The 26409-nt window shown below is 40.5% G+C and overlaps 2 protein-coding genes across 2 annotated transcripts in view; one reads left to right on the forward strand and one right to left on the reverse strand.

Moving 5' to 3' along the window:
- chrne (cholinergic receptor, nicotinic, epsilon) overlaps positions 1–18302 on the reverse strand; it is a 66525-nt gene extending 48223 nt beyond the window's left edge. Inside the window, exon 1 of the mRNA XM_061897663.1 lies at positions 18174–18302. Within this exon, the coding sequence (XP_061753647.1) occupies positions 18174–18195 (22 nt within the window). The 5' untranslated portion in view covers positions 18196–18302. The remainder of the gene's footprint in view (positions 1–18173) is intronic.
- gltpd2b (glycolipid transfer protein domain containing 2b) lies at positions 1–26270 on the forward strand. The gene is made up of 4 exons (XM_061897666.1): positions 1–878; positions 20029–20087; positions 20219–20397; positions 20464–26270. Exons 1-4 carry the CDS (start codon positions 809–811, stop codon positions 21044–21046), a joined length of 891 nt encoding a protein of 296 aa, XP_061753650.1. The 5' UTR covers positions 1–808; the 3' UTR covers positions 21047–26270.
- The last annotated feature ends 139 nt before the right edge of the window (positions 26271–26409 follow it).

Raw genomic sequence — 26409 nt, forward strand, 5'->3', positions numbered from 1 at the left:
CCCTCACATGTGGTTCTGCTTGAGCGTTTAGAGTTCAACGTCTGTTCTTGCTCCCCTTGTTTGAGGCAAAACCTAGGATAAAGAGAGTTCCCTGAGATTATTGCAGAGAGGGGATAGCAGTACTGGACAAAAATCCTTCCAATAACAGCTTGGAAGTGCTTTCGAAGGCATTGACAAAGGTGGTCCTCTGCTTGATTAATAGAAAAAAGAAAGGCAGAATATGATTCCTTTTGGACTAAAAACCTTCATGTTGTCCAGGATGTGATGTATGGTGATGGTTGTAGTGCTCTTAATGGTCCGTGTGTAAGTGTGAGGAGGTGGGAGTGAAACAGAGCGAGGGAGAATAGGGAGGGTGTCTTTGGGAGGAGGGAACGTAAGTGTTTGCTCAAACTGACTAGGGATCTCGCACGTGCACAGCAGGAGATGCATGTGGAAGAAGAAGAAGAAGAAGAAGAAGGGTTACTGGCGGACACGCTGCGTTGGCTCTGCTTATCAGCCAAACACTGCTGATCTTTGGACCCTCTCTCGTTGAGCAACAGCAGTCAAGAGATCTTTTGGACACAAAGGCAGGCAGGAGAGGACACGTTAGATCAACGGGAAGGAGAAGAGCGCAGCTTGTGGAGGTCTTTTGAAGGAAGCGACTTTTGATGTGAGGCTTTGGGGAGGAGAATGAAAGATTTAAGGGGCAAAGGGGTGGGCTGGTGGGCTTTGCAGGGTAAGAAAGTAGTTGTGGCGACAGGCAGTGCAAAGGATTCAAGTGAGACAAGGAGGATTTAAGATCAGCAACACAGCAAAAGTGGACTTCAACATGGGTGTGAAGAGCAAGGCTGCTGCAGCTATCTTAATTCTGCTCCTCTTCCTTGGCTCCCTCTGGCTTCGTGAGTATTTTCTCTCTCTCTCCCCCCACCCTTCTGTATGCAATTAATCTATACAACCTCTGTCTTGCTAAGAATGTAATGTCTGATCAGGAATGTGTCACATGTGTCATGCGGTGGTTGCACGGCAAGCATGGGCGATACACGTGCTCATTACATTACATATTTTATTACCACCAGCTTTTATTTGACCTGGCAGGGGACGAGAATGAAATACGTATCATGAAGTCAATTACTTAATTGGCATGGGCCATTTTTGAAGAGATATGTTTTTTTCGCGCCCCTCCACCATGGCACAGATATTTTTCACACCCCCTCAAATTGAAAAACAATTGAGAACCCAAACTTTTTCATCCGGACAAACCACTGCATGAGTTGCTGGTACTTTCATTCTGACTATAACACGTATACAGAAAGCCCCCCCATATTAACAGCATTAGTATACATATGAAAATATTTTGTTGTTTTTGTAATTTTAATTTGATTTATTTATTTAAACTTGAGACAGCACATATTATTGAACATATATAGTACTTAAATATGTCAGGTTTGGGGCTGGGTTCCCTCCGGGTACTCCGGCTTCCTCCCACCTCCAAAGACATGCACCTGGGGATAGGTTGATTGGCAACACTAAATTGGCCCTAGTGTGTGAATGTGAGTGTGAATGTTGTCTGTCTATCTGTGTTGGCCCTGCGATGAGGTGGCGACTTGTCCAGGGTGTACCCCGCCTTCCGCCCGATTGTAGCTGAGATAGGCGCCAGCGCCCCCCGCCACCCCGAAAGGGAATAAGCGGTAGAAAATGGATGGATGGATATGTCAGGTTTTAGCCAAAGACTAAAATCCGCCTCTGGTCCCCAGACAGGTTAGTGTATACATGCAATCAAACGACAATAACATTCACACAAAACAGAGAATAATAATATTAATTAGAGATGTCCGATAATATCGGCCGATAAATGCTTTAAAATGAAATATCGGAAATTATCGGTATCGGTTTCAAAAAGTAAAATTAATGACTTTTTGAAACGCCGCTATACGGAGCGGTACATATCCAGTAAAACACGGACGGAGGGAGCAGTACAGAGCAGTTGCGTCTTCCAGTCAGCAGCCTCTCGCCTCTCCTCTCTCCCACACACAACACAGGAGTTGACGACAGCAGCATGAGAGGTTTACTGGCGACGCTTGATGACCTCATCAAACTGCCGCGAGCGGAGCATAACAACAACAAGAGTGTGTTGTTGCCGGTGCTGTAGCCGTGGCTAACAAGCAAGCTCGCTCGGTGACTAACGACACCATGGTTATGGTTTGGGATTATTTTAAAGTGTGTCTGATGGATGAAAAACTGGTTATTTGCAATGACTGCAAAACATTGGTTATGTGAGGAGGACCCAAGAAGTCTTCCTTTAATACAATACATTTGATCTCCCACCTCTTCAAAAATCATAAAGAGATACACGATGAATAGAAGCGGAAGATGGATGAAAAGCAAACACCGAAAGCAGTTTGCAGTGAAAGGAGGTGCCCTGTCTCAATGCAGCATTTCAGAAGCTGTGGCTGACTTCTAGGCCACTTCAAGCACTCACCACTACCTTGCAGCACATTTGTGTTACTCATACAAATACATTAGAGCAGGGCAGGTTGAGCCCAGTTTATAATTTCTTGTTATACAGTATACCAGGCAGTCTACTAAAGTAGGAATATGTCATTGTTTACTTTTTTACTCTGGTATACTCTGGACTGGAGCTGTGTGCCTACATTGTTTTTGTAGCTGTTGTTTTGAGGCATGTTTAAAAAAATAATAATAATGCACTTTGTGAAAGTCAAAGTATAGTATTTCCCAGAGTTGTAGTGGGTATTAGGATTATCTCAGGGTGAGCATGTCCCAAATTCCAATCTGCTGTTTTGAGGCATGTTAAAAAAAATAATGCACTTTGTGACTTCAATAATAAATATGGCAGTGCCATGTTGGCACCTTTTTCCATAACTTGAGTTGAAGTTGTTCTCTTATTTTGGAAAACTTTGTTACTTTGTTTAATGCATCCAGCGGGGCATCACAACAAAATTAGGCATAATAATGTGTTAATTCCCCAACTGTATTTATCGGTATCGGTTGATATCGGAATCGGTAATTAATCAATCAATCAATCAATCAATGTTTACTTATATAGCCCTAAATCACTAGTGTCTCAAAGGGCTGCACAAACCACCACGACATCCTCGGTAGGCCCACATAAGGGCAAGGAAAACTCACACCCAGTGGGACATCGGTGACAATGATGACCCAGTGGGACGTCGGTGACAATGATGACTATGAGAACCTTAGAGAGGAGGAAAGCAATGGATGTCGAGCGGGTCTAACATGATACTGTGAAAGTTCAATCCACAATGGATACAACACAGTCGCGAGAGTCCAGTCCAAAGAGGATCCAAGACACAGCAGCGAGAGTCCCGTTCACAGCGGAGCCAGCAGGAAACCATCCGAAGCGTAGGCGGACCAGCAGCGCAGAGATGTCCCCAGCCGATACACAGGCGAGCAGTACATGGCCACCGGATCGGACCGGACCCCCTCCACACGGGAGAGTGGGACATAGAAGAAAAAGAAAAGTAACGGCAGATCAACTGGTCTAAAAAGGGAGTCTATTTAAAGGCTAGAGTATACAAATGAGTTTTAAGGTGAGACTTAAATGCTTCTACTGAGGTGGCATCGCGAACTGTTACCGGGAGGGCATTCCAGAGTACTGGAGCCCGAACGGAAAACGCTCTATAGCCCGCAGACTTTTTTTGGGCTTTGGGAATCACTAATAAGCCGGAGTCCTTTGAACGCAGATTTCTTGCCGGGACATACGGTACAATACAATCGGCAAGATAAGATGGAGCTAGACCGTGTAGTATTTTATACGTAAGTAGTAAAACCTTAAAGTCACATCTTAAGTGCACAGGAAGCCAGTGCAGGTGAGCCAGTACAGGCGTAATGTGATCAAACTTTCTTGTTCTTGTCAAAAGTCTAGCAGCCGCATTTTGTACCAACTGTAATCTTTTAATGCTAGACATGGGGAGACCCGAAAATAATACGTTACAGTAGTCGAGGCGAGACGTAACAAACGCATGGATAATGATCTCAGCGTCTTTAGTGGACAGAATGGAGCGAATTTTAGCGATGTTACGGAGATGAAAGAAGGCCGTTTTAGTAACGCTTTTAATGTGTGCCTCAAAGGAGAGAGTTGGGTCGAAGATAATACCCAGATTCTTTACCGTGTCGCCTTGTTTAATTGTTTGGTTGTCAAATGTTAGAGTTGTATTATTAAATAGAGGTCGGTGTCTAGCAGGACCGATAATCAGCATTTCCGTTTTTTTGGCGTTGAGTTGCAAAAAGTTAGCGGACATCCATTGTTTAATTTCATTAAGACACGCCTCCAGCTGACTACAATCCGGCGTGTTGGTCAGCTTTAGGGGCATGTAGAGTTGGGTGTCATCAGCATAACAGTGAAAGCTAATACCGTATTTGCGTATGATGTCACCTAGCGGCAGCATGTAGATGCTGAAGAGGGCAGGGCCAAGGACCGAACCCTGGGGAACTCCACACGTTACCTTAACGTAGTCCGAGGTCACATTGTTATGGGAGACACACTGCATCCTATCAGTAAGATAAGAGTTAAACCAAGACAGGGCTAAGTCTGACATACCAATTCGTGTTTTGATACGTTCTAATAAAATATTATGATCGACGGTATCGAAAGCAGCGCTAAGATCGAGGAGCAGCAACATAGATGACGCATCAGAATCCATCGTTAGCAATAGATCATTAGTCATTTTTGCGAGGGCTGTCTCCGTGGAGTGATTTGCCCTGAAACCGGATTGAAAGGTTTCACATAGATTGTTAGACGCTAAGTGTTCATTTAACTGCTCCGCAACAATTTTTTCAAGGATTTTTGAAATAAAGGGAAGGTGAGACACCGGTCGGTAATTTACCATGAGGTCAGGATCGAGGTTAGGTCTTTTAAGAAGAGGATGAATAACCGCTTTTTTGAATGCTAGGGGAACACTGCCCGAGGAGAGTGATAAGTTTATAATATTTAGCACTGATGGACCTAATAATTCAAAGAGCTCCTTGATCAGTTTCCCAGGAAGAGGGTCAAGTAAACATGTTGTCTGTTTTATTCCATTTACACGTTGTAACAATTCCTCTAATGTTATTTCCTCAAAACGAGAGAAACTATTTTGGAGGGCAGTATCCGCCGTATATACAATCGTGTCAGTGTTAATAGAACCCCGTTGTAGCTGGGACGCATTGTCTTTAATGTCCTTTCTAATGACTTCAATTTTCTTACTAAAGAATTGCATAAAGTCATCAGCTGAGTGGGTGGAGCTACTGGAAGGAGTCCCTTGTTGGGTTAGCGATGCTACCGTACTAAACAAAAATTTAGGATCGTTTTTATTACGGTGGATGAGATTTGAGTAATATTTAGCTTTAGCTAAGGTAAGCATGCGTTTATAAGTTATTAAACCATCACTCCATGCTTGATGGTGCACCTCAAGTTTAGTCGTGCGCCATTTGCGTTCCAGCTTTCTACATAATAATTTCTGAGCTCTAGTTTCTTCTGTAAACCACGGGGTGCGCTTTTTTGGAGCCTTTTTTAACTTTAGCGGTGCTATGTTATCAATGGTTTCGCGCAGGGCGTCGTTAAAGTTGTTAGTGAGGTTATCAATAGAGCCCACATACTTTGGGAATGGTGCCATTACCGAGGGCAGTAGGTCAGCAAGAGTTGTCGTTGTGGCTGTATTAATGTTGCGGCTGCTATAGCAGGTATTATTATTATTAGTTTGACGAACATGCGTCTGAACCTCGAATTTTATAAGGTAATGATCGGACAATACTTTAGTATACGGGAGTATCGTAACTTTGGAAACGGTGATGCCCCTGACAAGCACTAGGTCTATCGTATTACCGTTGCGATGCGTGGGTTCATTTATTATTTGTGTGAGACCACAGCTATCAATTACAGTCTGGAGCGCTACGCACGGTGGGTCCGATGGGGTATTCATATGGATATTAAAGTCCCCCATTATGATTATATTATCGGCGTGTGTCACTAGATCAGCAACGAACTCTGTGAATTCATTAATAAAGTCCGAATAGGGCCCTGGGGGGCGGTAGATAACAGCCAGGTGTAGAGGCAGCGGTGTGACAGACCTCATAGTAAGCACCTCAAACGATTTATATTTATTATTTATGTTAGGACTAAGGTTAAAGTTTTCGTTGTATATTAGTGCGACCCCCCCACCCCTTTTGAGCGGACGGGCAATATGCGCATGTGTAAAGTTAGGAGGACATGCCTCATTTAGCGCAAAAAAGTCGTTTGGTTTAAGCCAGGTTTCGCTGAGACCGATGACGTTAAGATTGTTGTCTCTGATAATATCATTAACTAACAACGTTTTAGGAGACAATGATCTTATGTTTAAAAAACCTATATTATAGGTAGTGGGCTGTTTTAGGGAATTTTTGATCAAATTATCCGTAGTAGCAATATTAATAATGTTGTGTTTATTATGCCCAGTGCATTTAGTATAGTTACGACCATATCTAGGAATTGATACGACAGGAATTTTCCGATTGTTTGATTGTTGCTTTGATAAACTGCACGCATCATGGTTAGCCACCTCAGTAACGGGGATTTTCCGATTGTTTGTTTGTTGCTTTGATAAACTGCACACATCATGGTTAACCATCTCAGTAACGGGGATTTTCCGATTGTTTGTTTGTTGCTTTGATAAACTGCACGCATCATAGTTAGCCACCTCAGTAAAACACATGTCCAACTCTGAAACACTCAAAGCAGAAAAAACTTGTTCTAATTTAACTGACTCCTTACCCAGACCAGTAGTCTCGCATTTTCCATCTAAATCCGTCTTCGGGATGGAGGAAAGTGGTGTTCTGTGGGGATTAGCCTTCTGCTTTGTTTTTAGCCCCGCTCGGCATCCGCGTTTCCGAACACACCGCTGGCGTCTGCTCCGTAGACGGCACCCGCTGCTACTAGACTCCCCTGCTTCACAGGCCGCTGGATGTAGCCGCCGATGTATTCCCATGCTAGTTAGCATGTTTAGCACGCCCGCGTCTATCAGTCCAAAACGGCCCGATTCGTCCACATCCAGAAGTGTCTGGCGGTCGTACGTGATCACGGAGTGACCACGATTGGACAATATCGGAATATCGGATATCGGGAAAAAAAAGCCATTATCGGACATCTCTAGTAATAATTACAGTAATAGTAATAGAGTAATGGCTATTACACAAGTATTTAAACACAATTATATTGAAAAACATACTGTTTTACAAAACATTTTCAAATGTTGTTTAAATAAACAGCAATAAACATAAGTATTTTAAAAATAGGTTGTGTAGGAAATTTGTCAAGCATTTGGAGGAGTATACTGTGAGTTATCGAGTATATGTTGGAACGAAATACACAAATAACGAGGTAACTCGTGCTTGATCACAATTTATTATCATATTGATTATGCATTCGATTCAAACATTTAGAAAAAAGTGACATTCTGACAGTAAAATTGCATCTGTGTCCAAATATTGGGGTCTTTTTTTTAGTTAATTTGAGCTATGTATGCAAGTAATAACCTGTGATTAATCATGCTTAATCCGTAGTAAAAGTGTGATTATCCAGATTTTTATTTTTTTAAATACCCTTTGACAGTGCTAGTATATACCAACAAAATATTTTCAGTTTTTGTAATAGTTAATACACCAGTATGTAGAGGGTCTTTAACCAAAAATATATGTTCTTATTCAAAATAGTAAATTAGAGTTATTTCTAAGATCCATGAATACATTTTTTTTTTACTATTTTACAAAAAAAAAGCATAGTAAAGATCATTATTATTATTATTTCTTAATTCAGATTATTCTTAAATAAATTACATGTTTCTAAATTATTTATACAAGCAGTGTAATAAATATGGTAAGCACTGTAATTTGAGGAGTATAAATTGTTAAGTATGAGTTGGAATGAATTACAATAGACTAGACACATGTTTTTAGCTCAGGCAGTCAAAACGAGTTAACTGATGTAATTAATCTTAGCGTATTAATCGGCGTGGCAGAGTGGGAGAGTAGCCGTGCGCAACCCGAGGGTCCCTGGTTCAATCCCCATCTAGTACCAACGTCGTCACGTCCGTTGTGTCCTGAGCAAGACACTTCACCCTTGCTCCTGATGGGTGCTGGTTAGCACCTTGCATGGCAGCTCCCTCCGTCAGTGTGTGAATGTGTGTGTGAATGGGTAAATGTGGAAGTAGTGTCAAAGCGCTTTGAGTACCTTGAAGGTAGAAAAGCGCTATACAAGTACAATCCCATTTATCATTTATTTTATCATTTAATTAATGTTCCTGTGTGACATTGTGACAATAAAATTGCATCTATGTCCAAATACTGGGGTATTTTTTTAAGGTAATTTAGGATAACCAAGCGAGTAATAACCCGTGAATAACCATTGTCAATCCAAATTCAAAAGTGTGTTCAATTTAAAAATAAAAATAAAAAAATCACTTGACAGCACTAGTTTTGGCACATCAACATCATCATTTTAAACCTTAAACTAATGATGTTGATGTGCCAAAACTTTCACCTGAAACTTTAAGGTGAAATTACACAGACTTAGTTTTTTCTGTACATATATTAGTGAATGTCAAGGTTATAACGACTTTCTGTGTTGCTGCAAGTCAGATTAGATAGTTAAACAAGCCTATGTCAACATTGTATGCCGACAATTCAGTTTAAAGGTGGGAAAACCTGAGCAATAATTAACTAGAGGCTCCTTTTAATCTCTATGTCAACGCAGACCTTATGACCTCTTGTCACGACAGTCACAAAATGTCACACGGAGATGAGGTTAGGAGCGGGATGATCTGGAGAACTGGGCTGTTGACGTCGCCCACTGAATTGGACTCAATGGCTGCTTTTGTGGCTTTGGATGGTACAGATATGTCAGGCAATCCTACGCATGGACTAAACTTACTACAAGTTGCTCAAGTGCGCTGAAATATGATGCATTCAACATTCAACACTGAAAGATAATCATTTAGAAAAGTATATATTTGTTTAGAAAATTGACCCACTAAGGTTTAGACAATGGGAACTATTACCTCCCTGCTTGAGACTCAGCATCAAGGGTTGAAATTGGGGGTTAAATCACCAAAAATGATTCCCGGCCGCTACTGCTCACTAACCTCCCAGGGGGTGAGCAAGGGTGATGGGTGATGGGTCAAATGCGGATAATAATTTCGCCACACCTAGTGTGTGTGTGACAATCGTAGGTACTTTAACTTTAACTTCACATTGTTTATACATGATCCATTTGTTTGTATTACATGGTAGCTGTTAAAATCAATCCATCTATGCATCTATCTATAATAGGATGGGTACTAAATTATGTACTTAAGTACCAAACAAACAAACAAACTGCATCTAGGTAATGTTGCAGTTTTACATGCCAAGAAACAGAGCAGCCTAAGAGAAAGTGCTCAAAAATAAGGCTCTATTTCTAAAAATGCGCTAGCTCGAAGCTAATTTGGATATGCAATATACATGCTGCTAATTAGCATGAATGATTTTACATAGCGATTTAAAACACTCTCAAACTTGGCAGTCAAACTGACAACTAAGGTGCATGTTACAGTCACACAGTTGGTGTGCCGTAAGTATTATACTTACACTATGAAGAGCTAAATAAAAGACAAGACTGGCACATTCAACTTAATGGCAGAGTCTACTTTCTGATTACAGCAACCATCTGGGACAAACTGAATTTAATGCATACCTGCAAATGAAACTCAGAAGTGTAAAAAAACAAGATATATCAGCTCAGCAATGTTAAATAGAAAATGTTTTACTATTTAACATTGTAGACTAATGAGGATCCTTAATAAACTAACAATAATTATTAAATCAAGTTACACACACAAAAGTACCAAAAATTAGACATGTTGCATCAACAAGGTGCTTTAAGTGATGACAATTGCACAATACTTGTCAGAAAAGGAGTAGGAAGAAGTAAAAGCTCATATTTAATCCAAACCTTCTCCACATTACAGTGCAGGGTTTCCCCTAAATGTAAATGATTGTGGCGGTGCCCCGCACAAAATAAAAGCCGCCACACCCTAAAAATAAGATGAACTGCCTTTTTTTTTTTTATTTGCCTATTGTTCACAATCCTTATTATAAGACAATCACACATGTTTTTTTCTTTTCCATAACTAGTAAATAAATGTTAGCAAAAGTCAGCTAACAATGGAGGTAATGGGAATCACTGTATTCCGTCTATAAAGCACTAAAATAAAAAAAACCTCCATTGAAGGGGAGCTGCACTTTTGTTTGGCTTTTGCCAATCATTCACAATCCCAATGAGAGGTAAGAAGTGGAAAGGTTTTTTTTTTTGCATTTTCACTTCTACAGTAAATATCAGCTCGTTTTGGATGGCTAGCAATGCAGCTAATCGGAGCAATCCACTCTCTCTCTAAATCACTTCATATATGCATCTAGAAACCGCCAACAATACTTTATTTACGTTTCGAAACCTGTGAAAGAAAACATGCTGTAGGAACATTGTTTTTGCGAACACTGAAAAACCCTTTTTCTAGCGTCAAGACATTGGACATGCTGCGGAATTTTCCGCAAACTAGCTACGGAAACAGGTAAACTAGCATTTTGGGTCAACATCTGAATGGCTTTTGAGTTTTTAATACATACCATAATGTGATAGGACATCAATATGTACTGATTGGAAAACATGAACAATCATATTACTGTATCTGTAAAGTATTAGCCCACATTTCGATACCGTCGATCATAATATTTTATTAGAGCATATCAAAACACGAATTGGTATGTCAGACTTAGCCCTGTCTTGGTTTAACTCTTATCTTACTGATAGGATGCAGTGCGTCTCCCATGACAACGTGACCTCGGCCTATGTTAAGGTAACGTGTGGAGTTCCCCAGGGTTTGGTCCTTGGCCCTGCACTCTTCAGCATCTACATGCTTCCGCTAGGTGACTTCATATGCAAATACGGTGTCAGCTTTCACTGTTATGCTGATGACACCCAACTCTACATGCCCCTAATGCTGACTAACACGCCGGATTGTAGTCAGCTGGAGGCGTGTCTTAATGAAATTAAACAATGGATGTCCGCCAAATTTTTGCAACTCAACGCCAAAACAACGGAAATGCTGATTATCGGTCCTGCTAGACACCGAGCTCTATTTAATAATACAACTTTAACATTTGACAACGAAACAATTAAACGAGGCGACTCGGTAAAGAATCTGGGTATTATCTTCGACCCAACTCTCTCGTTTGAGTCACACATTAAAAGCGTTACTAAAACGGCCTTCTTTCATCTCCGTAATATCACTAAAATTCGCTCCATTTTGTCCACTAACGACGCTGAGATCATTATCCATGCGTTTGTTACGTCTCATCTCGATTACTGTAACGTATTATTTTCGGGTCTCCCCATGTCTAGCATTAAACGATTACAGTTGGTACAAAATGCAGCTGCTAGACTTTTGACAAGAACAAGAAAGTTTGTTCACATTACGCCTGTACTGGCTCACCTGCACTGGCTTCCTGTGCACTTAAGATGTGACTTTAAGGTTTTACAACTAACATATAAAATACTACACGGTCTAGCTCCAGCCTATATTGTACCATATGTCCCGGCAAGAAATCTGCATTCAAAGGACTCCGGCTTATTAGTGATTCTCAGAGCCCACATATGCGGTCCTCTCCAGGGTTTCTCATAGTCATCATTGTCGACGTCCCACTGAGGTGAGTTTTTCCTTGCCCTTATGTGGGCTCTACCGAGGATGTCGTTGTGGTTTATGCAGCCCTTTGAGACACTTGTGATTTAGGGCTTTTGACAGGCCTCCAGCCGTCATCATGTGGGTTGCAGTGACGATCGATGCAAGACGCATTGTAGCAGGTTTGACTCTGGTTTATTATTTCAATAAACACATTTTCCTGCCTGTCGGTCGCGCCAATTTCTAGTGCACCGTTTCTTCCTGCTAGTCACGGCGCACCTTTCGGTGGCCGGTGGCTGTGTCTTCCGCGGGGGCTCATCTTGGTCTTGGTCAATCTCATCGCTCTCGTGGTCTATGTTGCCGGTTGTCGTCTACTCTCCTACTTCTGCCACGATTGCTCCTCCCTCTCCTCTTTCATGCTGCAGCAGAAAATGCAGGGATTGAGAGCAGGTGTGTTGTGTACCTGACTCTGATGGCTGCAGTGTCGCTCCAGGCGTGCCCCGCCTCTCCGTTCTGCTGCATGCTCCGCCTCCTGGCCGCCATCCTGGCCGCCATCCTGGTCAGGACTACTGTTTGTCCTCGCCCGCTGTTGGCTCGTCGGCTCCGTCCCTCCACAGGCCTCCATCGCAAAACTTAAGCCGGGCTTCAGTCCGGCTGAGCTTACTCCCCGCCCCCCCCCCCCCCCTCCTTTTTTTGAAGGAGCGGGAAAAAAAACCTGCTGCGGATCCCTGTCTTCTCTTTTTCTGGCGCTTCCTCCACCAAGGCGACCTTGTCCTCTTTCTCTGACACCTCTTCGTCTTGTGGTTGCATTCCCGCTTCTTCATCCTCTTCGACTTTTTCTTTGTCTTTTCCTACCTCCATTTCTTTGTCTTTGTCTTCCTTGTCCTCTTCATCCTCCTCATCATCATCATGCTCCGGCTCATCCTCACCATGCTCTTCTTTATCATCGTCATCATCTTCCTCTTCCTCATCAGCTTCATCTTCTTCTTTCTCAATTTCTTGAGTTCTTTCCACTTCTTCTTGTTTAACTTTTTATTTGTCCATTTTGACTTATTCGTCCTTTTCTTGCATTTCTCGAAGTATTTCTTCTTCTTTCTCAATTTCGTGAGTTCCTTCCACTTCTTCTTGTTTAACTTTTCCTTTGTCCTCTTTGACTTCTTCTTCGTCCTTTTCTTGCATTTCTCCAAGTATTTCTTCTTCTTTCTCAATTTCTTGAGTTACTTCAACTTCTTTTTCACCTTCATCATTTTCTTCATCATCTTCTCGAATTTCTTCAATTATTTTGTCTTTCTCAATTTCTTGAATCTCTTCGACTTTGTCTTCATCTTCCCGCATTTCTTCATTCTCAATTTCTTGAGTAATTTTGACTTTTTCCTTGTCCTCATCATTTCCCTGAAGTCCTTCAGGCATTTCTTCTTTCTCAATTTCTTGAGTTCCTTTGCCTTTTTCTTCATCTTCAAATTCTTCTTTATCTCTGTCCTGACTGGGGGATTCGGTCCTTTCGAACCCCCCCATCGCGGGACGAGACGACGGCGGGGCGCTGAGGTGGGTCCCGCGGCCGTCCTCGGCATTGCCTCCCTCCCTTTGGCCGTCAGCTTGCCCTGTTGGTCTGCCGACGCTACTGCCACCTGTCCAGCCCCGCCTTCCCAGTGAACGGTCTTGGCGCCGGCTTCCCCGGTGTCTTCCTCGGCTTTTTCTCCGGGGGTGCACTCACCGCCTCCCCCCCATCTGATCCATCAGCGCTTGCAGCATCTGGGTTTCCTGACGCTTTTCTTCAAGCAGCCTTGCGACGAGGGCCCAGATGACGTCATCGTCCTCCGCTTCCGACGGTCTTTCCCACGTGGGCGCCACTGTGACAGGCCTCCAGCCGTCATCATGTTGCAGTGACGATCGATGCAAGACACATTGTAACAGGTTTGACTCTGGTTTATTATTTCAAAAAACACATTTTCTTGTCTGTCGGTCGCTCTAATTTCTAGTGCGCCGTTTCTTCCTGCTCGTCGCGGCGCACCTTTCGGTGGCCAGTGGCTGCGTCTTTCACGGGGGCTCATCTTGGTCTGGGTCGATCTCGTCGCTGTCGTGGTCTTTGTTGCCGGTTGTCGTTTACTCTCCTACTTCTGCCACGATTGCTCCTCCCTCTCCCCTTTTATGCTGCAGCAGAATATGCAGGGATTGAGAGCAGGTGTGTTGTGTACGCACCTGACTCTGATGGCTGCAGTGTCGCTCCAGGCGTGCCCTACCTCTCTGTTCTGCTGCATGCTCCGTCTCCTGGCCGCCATTTTGGTCAGGACCGCTGTTTGTCCTCGCCCGCTGTCGGCTGGTCAGCTCCGTCTCTCCACAGGGCTATATAAATAAACATTGATTGATTGATTGATGATTTCATGTTTCGTTTGTACACAGCGACCCAGACATCATATGTACTATCGTTGTACGGTGATGTGCTGGATGTATCTTATTACAGTGACTCACTCGATGGGCAGTTGTCTGTTTAGGCCAGCAGGCCGGGGATGTTTCCAGTTGATTTGACAATGCAATCCATTTATTTCGGCATAACTTGGCTCAAAGTTCCACATTTGCTACATCAAGTCACACTGACCTTTTCTCGGCTTCTGTCTGCTCCAACGTTTCACCCGTCATTTGTGCTCGTTTCTAGAAGCGGCAGTTCATCCTCTGTGTATTCAGGTTAAAAAAGATAAGGTTGTAAATCCTCTTTCGTCCAAAGACAGTCGTCTTCTTTATCTATCACCAAGTCTGCCATGATTAGAACACACTTGCATTTGCTTCCGGAGGAAGGAATATACAGTTGTTGCCGGAAGTAGGAAGTGTAGTGAAGTGAATTATATTTATATAGCGCTTTTCTCTAGTGATTCAAAGCGCTTTACATAGTGGAACCCAATATCTACAGTAAGTTACATTTAAACCAGTGTTATAAAAAAGATCAGTTTGAATTAATACATAATGTTGGATATAGAGAACATACAAACACTTTATTTATTGAATCAAAGATGCTGAAATTCCAAGACATAGTGAATTTGCAAACAGCTAAAATGATACACAAAGCAAACTATAACCAGCTACTCAAGAATATACAACAATTCTTCTCAACAAAAGAGGAGGAATCTAATCTTAGAGAAAATTTTAATTTAAAACATTTGTACGCACGTACAACACTTAAGACCTTCAGTATATCTGTTTGTGGAATTAAATTATGGAATGGATTAAGCAAAGCCATCAAACAATGTACTAATATCATCCACTTCAAAAAACTCTTCAAACTTAAAATGTTTGCAAAGTACAAAGAAGAAGAATCCTGATAAACATTCTCAATTTATTCATCCATCCATTCTTTCATTCGCAAAATAACCTAACTCATCTCATCGTATGGAATATAACTTACTTCACCAATTATTATTATTTTCTTTTTATTGTGATACTTATGGAGTATATTGTGATTACATTGAGAACAGGAAGTGAACAAAAGTTTTAGCAACTGTTATGTACAGTAAAAGAAAAGGGGTAGGATTTAATAAGCTCTGCTTCTTCCTACTCCTTTTCTAACATGTTAAAAAGAGAAACTGGAAATCGTGATGTATCATGTGTATGCTTGCATGTTCGTTTTTTTATCATCTTTGAACTCCCGCCTTCACCCTCCAAAAAAAAGAAAGACATGTGTTCCTTTCTCTCATAGTAATTGTGAAATATAGGAAAAATTCAGAAAAAAGTGCAGTTTCCCTTAAAAGTTTTATATACATACAGTATTGTAAGTACATATGTAATGTACTAACAGGCACATTCATAATAATGTTTACTCTTTACATGTTTTTAAGCTTAGGGCAGCATATTAATTTCACATACCCATCACAACGTTTGCTTTTCCCTTTAACAACAACACTACCGCTCATGCAAACTTCATGAGAGCCATCAACGATTACTTTTGGACAAATGATGATCCAAAACCTTATAAAGGATGAGCTACAAGTTTTAGAAGCGCTAACAAGAAATACGAACTACGGACATATTAAAAATTCACTTACCGTATAATGTCTGCTCTCAATGCCATGTAGAATGATGGAATGTCCATAATCTTACCAGTTTAGATGAAGAATTAATCATAACCCTCACAAAGGGTTAAAAAAAAGTTCCTCAAAAAAGCATTTTTTCCAAGGACGGTGCTAGACTGGGGCTAGGGGTGACTTTAGCCCACAAAACAGAACAGCTTCATGGCAGCCAATTGTGTCCGTGAGTCCATCTTTGCTAAGCCTATCACAGGGGTGAGTCCGTTTTTCTGCAGGCAATCACACAACCGGGTCCATATTTTTAAACGGCGATCAAAAGGCCCCCTTGGTCCTCTTTTCTTCTTCTATGGTATTTTATCTGCAGCCCGAGTCCATGTAAAAAAGGCATGCCTTTCATGTCAAACCACTGCCATTAAGTTGAAATCATAAAAAAGAAAAGCGCATGTGAAATTGAAAAAACTGAAAATAAAAACTGAATGAAAACTATGAAATGAAACACACAAAAAAATATATATTTGAAGATTGGCATTGAAAAACATGTCATAATATACTAAACATCCTTTAAAAAATATAGTATTTTTTTAAATATTCATGTTGGGTATAAGCGGTAGAAAATGGATGTTTAATGTATTAATTTGTTTAATTTAACATGTTACATTGCAAATACGACTTTTTCTACGACGCCATTTTTTTTTTCAATACCAAAGCTTACAGGCAGTGTTTTGGCTCCATATCATCCTTGCACGAGAAACATTTTTAAAATCGTTTCTTTAACTATTTGGTTGAATATTCTTTGGTCAAATTCAGCTAAAACTACATTATGGAATATGCTTGTGCTGTGTATCATAACTGGTTTTATTGAAAAAATTAGAAATGAAACTCATGAAAATCAATTATTTTAAAGAAATGATATCCAACAGAGCTGATTATGCAAATTATGTGACATCATATTGATCACGCCCTCACTGGCACAGGGGATCTGTGTGGAAACCGTGTATTGGTACCTCAGCTGATACCTTAACTTTTGAGTAATTTGAGATACAAGCTGTGTTTCTGCCTTTTGTAACACTTTAGGTCAGGGGTCGGGAACCTTTTTGACTGAGAGAGCCATACAAGCCAAATATTTTAAAAGGTATTTGCATGAGAGCCATATAATATATTTTTTTAACACTGAATACAACTAAATGCGTGCATTTTTAAGTAAGACCAACATTTTTAGAGTATAATAATTATCTTATTCTTTTTGATAACATTGTTATTCTGAAGCTAACCAACAACAAATAAAATAAGTCTTACCGTTAATGCGACTTATTGAACTGGTGCGGTAGAAACCGGATGGATGGATTAAAAATAAATGCTAGTGTAAAGATTTTGAAGGAATGATACACCTAATTCCCGGATATTGATGAAGTTGTAATGTTTGCTTTATGGTGTAGAACAGTGGTCCCCAACCTTTTTGTATCCGCGGACCGGTCAACGCTTAATAATTTCTCCCGCGCCCCGGGTGGGGGGGTGGTAGGTGTCCTTTTTTTTTTTTTCTTCTTTGTCATGAAAAAGGGACGTTTTTGTCATGAAAAAGTGAGGTTTTTGTGCTTGGTGCACTAATTGTAAGTGTATATTGTGTTTTTTATGTTTATTTAATAAATAAAATAAAAAATAAAACATTTATTTTTTTTAAAATAAAAATTAATAAAAAATTATACTGCGGCCCAGTACCAATCGGGCCACGGCCCGGGTGGTTGGGGACCACTGGTGTAGAATATTGCATGATCTCTTTTAGTGTTTTAGCCGTGAGTTGTTATTGTTGACTTCAAGGGATTTGTGTCTTTAATGTCTTGTTGTGGTAATGGTGTTTTCAGTACTTCTTAAATGAGTCATGATATTTGTTGGATACTATTTGCTACGAATACCAACATTTTTAGAGTATAATAATTATCTTATTCTTTTTAATAACATTGTTATTCTGAAGCTAACCAACAATAAATAAAATCATTCTTACCTTTAATGCGACTTATTGAACTGGTGCGGTAGAAACCGGATGGATGGATTAAAATGCATGAGAATGTTTTATATTTTGAACGTTGTTTTTGACGCTGTGATTACCAGCGGAATTATTCTTTACTTACCGTGTTAAACAATGTCAGCTAATGTTTATCTGAGAGCCAGGTGTAGTCATCAAAAGAGCCACATCTGGCTCTAGAGCCATAGGTTCCCTACCCCTGCTGTAGGTTGTGCGCATACTTTGAGTTACGAGTAATGTTGCTCTTGGTTGAAGTAACATTTGTAACGGCCATTAGACCAACAAAGAGTTAATATATTGTTAAACTTTGTTGTACCTGCTTTAATTACACAAGAAACCGACATAAGTTTTGATCGATATCATGCCCTCCAACCAACAGAACTGAGAAAGTAAGTGTATAGGAGGAGACACACTTAAACAAATCGGATAAACAAACAATTAAAAAATATGTAGTACCTGTTAACAGCCAATTATCCATAAAAGTATTAGAAGCTGAAGAAGCTGTGTTCCAATTAGTTGTGTTGCGTCAGTAGTCCTGACTCAACAAACTGGTTAGTCGAACATCAGCCTTGTTTGACAGACAAACACATCGCCTGTGTGTTGTTACCTGGAAGTGACTTCTCTGGTCCGTCACTTAAAGGTGTCTGAGACAGCATTGTCAGATGACACGAGAGAAACATGCAACAACTCTATGAAAACAAGTAGCTTCGAAAAAAGGGCTAACAAAGCGAATTTGGCGAATTTGGAGATTCAGTGAAGGCGGTAAAAGCTGTGCACTATTAATACATACTACATAAAACTACCGTGGTTGTTTGTAGTACACGCTATTGTAATGATTTTCAAACAGTATTTTCTATCTAAGAGTTTTTTTTGTCTTATTATAAGGCATTTTACATGTTAAAATGGTGGTGTTTTGGGAGGACCAAGCACAGATTAAATGGATTTTATTGAATTTCAATGGGCAGGGTTGCTTTGAGATTTGAGTATTCTGATGTACGAGCGTGTACTGATCATTTCAACCACACTGTAAATCTAACATGTTGACAATTTGTTCACTTCCTGTGTGAAAAAAAGGAAGTCGTTGAAAAAAATAAAACATCCCTCCATCCATTTTTTACCGCTTTTCCCTTTCGGGTCGTGGATAATTAAATACCCTGTACTGTGTTTAGTGAAAAATATATGTTTATTAATGGGAGGAAAATAGTATTTAAAATTTGATATATTAATAAACGGAATGGATCGTTAATTATAAATAAAATAAAATAAAAGGAAGAGATAAGTTAAAATAATGGGGATGAATATCCATCCATCCATTCCTTACCGCTTGTCACTTTCGGGGTCGCGGGTGTGCTGGAGCCTGTCTCAGCTGCATTCAGGATGAATAATTACAAGAAAATCATTGGGACTAAAAATAAATGCTAGTGTAAAGATTTTGAAGGAATGACACACCTAATTCCCGGATATTGATGAAGTTGTAATGTTTGCTTTATGGTGTAGAACAGTGGTTCTCAAATGGGGGTACGTGTACCCCTGGGGGTACTTGAAGGTATGCCAAGGGGTACGTGAGATTTTTTTTAAATATTCTAAAAATAGCAACAAGTCAAAAATCCTTTATAAATATATGTATTGAATAATACTTCAACAAAATATGAATGTAAGTTCATAAACTGTGAAAAGAAATGCAACAATGCAATATTTAATGTTGACAGCTAGATTTTTTGTGGACATGATCCATAAATATTGATATCAAAGATTTCTTTTTTTGTGAAGAAATGTTTAGAATTAAGTTCATGAATCCAGATGTATTTATTATTGAATCATTTTTTTATTTTGCAACAAGTTTTTAGTTATTTTTATATCTTTTTTTCCAAATAGTTCAAGAAAGACCACTACAAATGAGCAATATTTTGCACTGTTATACAATTTAATAATTTAGAAACTGATGACATAGTGCTGTATTTGACTTCTTTATCTTTTTTATTCAAACAAAAAGGCTTTGCTCTGATTAGGGGGTACTTGAATTAACAAAATGTTCTCAGAGGGTACTTCACTGAAAAAAGGTTGAGAACCACTGGTGTAGAATATTGCATGATCTCTTTTAGTGTTTTAGCCGTGAGTTGTTATTGTTGACTTCAAGTGATTTGTGTCTTTAATGTCTTGTTGTGGTAATGTTGTCTTCAGTACTTCCTAAATGAGTCATGATATTTGGATACTATATGCTACAAATACCTATAGTTACTGTGTTTTTACTTTACTATTGCTGTTGTTATCGGAGGTCTAAAAATGTTTAGTAATTTTTCTTTCATTACAGATGGAAGTTTGGATTACCACTGGGATGCGTGTCTCAAAGGCTACAATCAAGTGAATGATGTAACTATAGCATTTCCATATTTAGACACAACCAGCATGATTCAGTGCCGCAAATTGATCATTTGAGGGAATTCAATTCTGTCTCTTTGTCCTGCGCCACTGACCCGTACGACCCCCCCATCTCCTGTTAGCCTCACCAGCTGTCCAACAGCAGTGCCTCTAACGGGAGCGGGGGCAACCAACTCCTCGAGGTGTGCCCCGGACAGACCTTCCAGGTGTCGCTGCTGCTCAACCACCTGCTGGCGTCACCGGCCTATACTTCTGACGTGCTGCTGCAGCCGTATCTGTCCAGCTGGGACGAACTTGTAAAGTAAGCGCATCAGATAAAAATAATTACTTTATGTATGGTTGTCTTAATGTGTTGCGTGTCTTCTAGGTTTATGGATTCTCTGGGTCCAATGGTTGGCCTTATTTCTAAAGAGATTGTAACCAAGACTTCTATTATTCGTGAGCTGGCTGTTTTAGCTGACGCCAACCCGGAAGCAGAGGTAAATCCAGAAGCTGAAAGTACTTCACACCCCTCACAAGTTTCTGGTCCTTATCAGTCGGTGCGCTCCATGATCTGGGTGGAGCTAAAGCGAGGCTCAGTGGACTTCCACCACCAGACGGACTCTGGTTGCAGAACTCTTCTCCGCCTGCACCGAGCTCTGCTTTGGTTGAAGCTCTTCCTGCAAAAGTTGGCTGAGATCCCGGTAGCAGGTCGGCTCCAGAGTCCCTCAGAGCTGTGTCGTGAGGCCTATAAGAGCACCCTGGCCAACCACCACTCTTGGTTCGTGCGCCGGGCTGCCGAGCTGGCCTTCATCGCTTTGCCTGAGAGGGCCTTCTTCTTCAAGTTGGTGTGTGTGCAGAACCAGGAGGAACTGAGCACAGTACTGGGCCTGGCGACCCGGGCCATAGGAGTGGTCTATGACAGGACGCAGAAAGCCCTGGAGGAGAATGGCATGCTGGATTTGCCTTAAGACAGAAGCCTTCATTGTTCAACACTGGGCATCAAAACTGGTCCAAATGTGAACGCGTAGAGTAGAAAAACTCTAATTCAAATGTGAGGCATTTTTTCTAACAAAAGGGCAACCCGTTTATTCATAGTTTTACCATTTTGACCCGTATTTAATTTCAATAGACAAAACCCATTTTGAAGAATAACATGCAAACCAGCAGATGGCGCCAAAAGACTTCTCCCTAAGAGAGCTTTTCTTCTTGGCACTCACACGAAGGCGTAGTCATGATGCTAATCTAATTTTAAGAGTCATTAAACAACTTTGGGGCAGCTAATATGAGGTACAGTAGTACCTCAATTTACAAGCTAAACTGGTTCCGTGACAGACCTCTTAAATCAAAACACTTGTATGTCAGATCAACGTGTCCCATTATAACTATTTGAAAATAGTGCTTGACCTGCTCAAAACAGCACTATTTTAACATGTAATCTACTTTTTAAAAAGAAACACTAACTTTTACATAGCAATTATTGTATAATAACAATACAATAGAATGTACTACAAACTACTACAGTATTTTTATGAAGTATTATAATAATAATGTACAGCATTTACCTTGAAGAGTGGATTCCTGCGATAGCGCCTATCAGCTGCTTCGCCGTCAAACACATCATCAAAAGCTGCACCATATTTTCATGGATAAATGTCCAGATATTATTTTATTGTCATTGACTAGTTTTAGACTCATTCTGCTTCAGTAGGGGGCAGACCAGCAGCGAGACGTTCTAACTGCTTGAGTCTGCTGCAGGCTTGTTCGTGTTTTTAAATTATTTATTTTTTAAATTTAATTACTAGTACTCAGCACTGTCCTTCACACTATTTTTTTTCCTTCCCAAAAAATGAAATCATATCGAGCTCTAGCTAATGCTAGCGAGTAAGACCAGATGTTTTGGGAATGCTTCTAGCTCACAATTTTTGTTTGCAACTCAAGGCATAACAATTAGCCAAGAGACAGCTCTTATCTCAAAACACCCTTAAGTTGGTGCACTTTTAAGTAGAGGTACGACTGTAATATGATTTGGTCTGTGATCTCGCAGTCGCCTTATATTCGGGTCAGTGCGGAAAGTTGCTAAAGAAAATGTCTTCCTCCCACATGAGGAGCTCAGAGGCCTTTTAAAGGCAGCTAATGATGCAACTTTGGCTTTAGAAAGAAACGACAATGCAACGTTTTCTTAATTAAATATGAATTGTTTTGAATGGCCAGCAGAGGGCAAATTCAATTTGTATGGCTTCGCTTAACTTCCATCCATCCATTTTCTACCGCTTGTCCCTTTTTTGGGGTAGCGGGGGGTCGCTGGAGCCTATCTCAGCTGCATTCAGTGTGTGAATGTGTGTGTGAATGGGCGAAGGTGGAAATACTGTCTAAGCGCTTTGGGCTCCTTAAAAAGGGGTAGAAAAGCGCAATACAAGTACAACTCATTTACATTTACATTTACACATTCGGGCAGAAGGCGGTGTAAACCCTGGACAAGTCGCCACCTCATCGCAGGACGCTTCGCTTGACTTATTACATTTTATTAATCACTTTAAATAATGCCATGGTTTTCAAAGTGGGGGGCAATAGAATACTTCAGGGAACTGAGGAAAATGAACCCCAAAATTTTTTTTTTCTAAAATAGTCGGCTACCTTTAGCTATACATGGTAAAGGCTTACCCGGGGTTTGTTTTTTGTGTGAATCCGCCATTTTGTATATAGTTTTAGCATTTGTTGTCTGAAGGAGGTTTGACCAAAGTATTACACAAAGACCGAAAATGCTGTGTTGTTGGTTGTTTCAACCAGCACAAGTCACTACATAAACTTTCAGCCTCGTTGGAAGTTAAAAAAAAAAGCAATACTTACTTTTAACTTTTATGATTCAAGGCATTGGACGTTCAACTCGAAAAGCTTTGGATGGATGGATTTTCCGAAAAACTACTTTCAATGACGTGCCCGGTGACTACTATTTATGGCAATAGACAAAGAAACGGTTAGAAATGTGTAATCGATATGTTAGTGATGTTAGCTCCATGTGTTGTGTAGCTAACTTAGCCTTCTAATTTTAGACAAAATAAAGAATGATTTTCCTAAACACTAACATTAATTGGATCAGCGCCTAGTGTGTTTGGCAATGGACCAGTTAGTAATATAATCCGTTATTACATTCACAGTGTCGCTCGTACAAGTGCTCAAAGCAGTAGCAATGATAGTATTAACATGATATAGAATATAAAAGCATTTTACTGTCAATATCCACGTGGATAGGTCCAGTAGTTAGCATTAGAGCGATACAGACTTTGTAGAGGTGTATCCTCAGTGTATAGTTACATACCTGCAATCTATTGCGTCTGCTTTCTTTTTCTCATCAACCCGCATAGTCTCCTTATTGCGCCGACACAAAAACCCTGTGAGTCGTTGGTCTTGCTATATCATCAGGGATGTTGTGTCGTGGCGAAAGTCACTCAAAAAAACAGATGGCTCGTGTCGGTCATCAATGTCCAAAGTGCACAATTAAAGGTAGAAACCTAAAAACTAGGGGCCGTGGTAAGGAGGGGTTCTTTTGCAAACATTTTTTTACTGAAGAACCATCATTACATGTTATGTAGCCAAAAATGAAGTGTTTTAAAAATAGGAAAAACATTTTAATATGACCCCTTTAAGTTATTTTATGTGTAAGGCCCCGTGATACGTGAACCTGAGGGCCCCCGTTTACATGCGAATAACCTGAATAACAGGGGTCTTTATATCAACCAATTTCTGTCACTTATAAGTATATAAAGGCACATTTCCCCTGCCATTTACTAGGTCCCATGCGGTGTGCCGTGTTAGTGCTAGTCTTGCGAGCAGAAGTTCTGGCTTCGAACCTGGCCCAATATTTTTCAGGTGGATATGTAAATGTATTATTTATCCATCCATCCATCCATTTTCTACCGCTTGTCCCTTTTGGGGGTCGCAGGGGGTCGTTGAGCCTATCTCAGCTGCATTCAGGTGGAGGGCAGGGTACACCCTGGACAAGTCGCCACCTCACCGAAGGGCCAACACAGATAGACAGGCTACATTCACACTCACATTCACACACTAGGGCCAATTTAGTGTTGCCAATCAACCTATCCCCAGGTGCATGTCTTTGGAAGTGGGAGGAAGCCGGAGTACCCGGAGGGAACCCACGCAGTCACGGGGAGAACATGCAAACTCCACACAGAAAGATCCCGAGCCCGGGATTGAACCCAGGACTACTCAGGACCTTCGTATTATGAGGCAGATGCACTAAACCCTCTTCCACCGTGCTGCCCATGTATTATTTATTTGCATACAATTTTATTTTTCCTTAAGGAACTCTCCTGAAGGAATCAATAAAGTGCTATCTATCTATCTATCTACAGTTATTGAACAATGTAGTTCCTGTGAATTCGTTTTAGTACAAAACTTGCATCAAATTGAATTAACATTGTATTAAAAAAAGTATAGAAGTAGTTTTGAAAAAAACAAAAACAGTTTTTTGAAAAATCTTGTCACTTCAAATAACAAAATATGCTGCAGAAAATCAGTTTTGTGAAATATGCGCAAGACTCCGGTTATCTTTTGTTCTCATTTATAAATGATAAATGGGTTGGACATGTATAGCGCTTTTCTACCTTCAAGGTACTCAAAGCGCTTTGACACTACTTCCACATTTACCCATTCACACACACATTCACACACTGATGGAGGGAGCTGCCATGCAAGGCGCTAACTAGCACCCATCAGGAGCAAGGGTAAAGTGTCTTGCTCAGGACAAAACGGACATGACGAGGTTGGTACTAGGTGGGGATTGAACCAGGGACCCTCGGGATGTGCACAGCCACTCTCCTACTGCGCCACGGTCCCTTTTAAGTTTACTTTCCACTTTAAAAAATATCTGAATGAAAATGTCTGATGTTTGTCCAGTACAGAATGAAATTAATTCCGCATCTTATTGATTGTGAAGGTAATGGCTCTATTCACGTGACCAAAAAAAGTATTTTTTAGGCTACTTTTACAGCAGTCATGAATAACCCTCACCTTAACCAGGGACGGCGTGGCTCAGTGGGAGAGTGGCTGTGCGCATCCCGAGGGTCCCTGGTTCAAATCCCACCTAGTACCAACTTCGTCACGTCCGTTGTGTCCTGAGCAAGACACTTCACCCTTGCTCCTGATGGGTGCTGGTTGGCGCCTTGCATGGCAGCTCCCTCCATCAGTGTGTGAATGTGTGTGTGAATGGGTAAATGTGGAAGTAGTGTCAAAGCGCTTTGAGTACCTTGAAGGTAGAAAAGCGCTATACAAGTACAACCCATTTATTTATTTATTCAACCCTTTAAACACTGCTGAAAAGAGCCTTAAACTTATAATATCATGTGCCTTTCTTTGACTGTTCAATGTCACTTAATGTAAATACAGTCACTGTTTTTAGAATCGGTGTTAGAAAATGCTATGACAAAATCGATAACCGATAACATACGTGTCCTCAGTAGTGGACATTTGTTTTGGGGCTATTTATCTTTTGGAGGATATAGCACTCTTATGCAAAACACAAATGTCCACTGCAGAGGACTCTCAGGAGTATATACAGTTTAAAATGGGCTATAATGTGAAACAGACTTTCTACGGAACTCCTGTATCACATCCTTAAGGTTGATTTAAACTAACTTTTAATAGTGTAGAGTCTGTGCACTACCTCAAAAGTATCGCCGTCTTAATGAATGTGTGCGCTGGGACCTAATTGTTTAAAGCGGATGCTGGACAAATATGGTGCTTCATTCATTTTGATATGTGAGGCATGAATGTGTTGTTAATTTATATGTTTTGTACTGTATTACATCTCTCAATAAAAATAATGTTTCTCTAACAAGGGTGTGTGGGTTTTCTGGATTTTCCTGCAAAGTGAATACTGACACTGGTCTTGATGAGACTATTTTGGGCCCACAAATACCAATAATTCCAGGTAATCCTTCCTGTTTCCCTTTTCCTGCTCTCTCTTTCTAAGAAGACAAAGCAGACAAAGGTGACGAGAGGTAAGAAGAGACACAGGAGAGTAAGACTTGGAAGGATACACACACACCTTTTGATTTGATCAACATTTTGGGTCAGTCTGTAATAGGAATGAGTGTCTTTTACATTTGCACCAATACGATACCAACTCTCGATATCTGGCAATTGGTATCGGTACTTAGTCAACAGTATTTTATTTTTATCTATATATGTTATCTATAATATTCCTAATATTTATTTATTTTTGCAATGTATATTGTTGTTTTTTTTTATATTAAAAGTCAACAGTATCAACTTTTCTGTGTATTCATGTGATAATGTTCATTTGTTCCACCATCTA

The sequence above is a fragment of the Nerophis ophidion genome, linkage group LG04 (assembly GCF_033978795.1).
Source record: "Nerophis ophidion isolate RoL-2023_Sa linkage group LG04, RoL_Noph_v1.0, whole genome shotgun sequence".
NCBI classification, from domain to species: Eukaryota; Metazoa; Chordata; class Actinopteri; order Syngnathiformes; family Syngnathidae; genus Nerophis; species Nerophis ophidion.

Coding starts and splice junctions, on each gene's coding strand:
- gltpd2b (XM_061897666.1), top strand. CDS start 809: ATGGGTGTGAAGAGCAAGGCTGCTGCAGCTATCTTAATTCTGCTCCTC. Junction 20,088..20,218: donor GCTACAATCAAGTGAATGAT/GTAACTATAGCA, acceptor ATCTCCTGTTAG/CCTCACCAGCTGTCCAACAG. Junction 20,398..20,463: donor AGCTGGGACGAACTTGTAAA/GTAAGCGCATCA, acceptor CGTGTCTTCTAG/GTTTATGGATTCTCTGGGTC.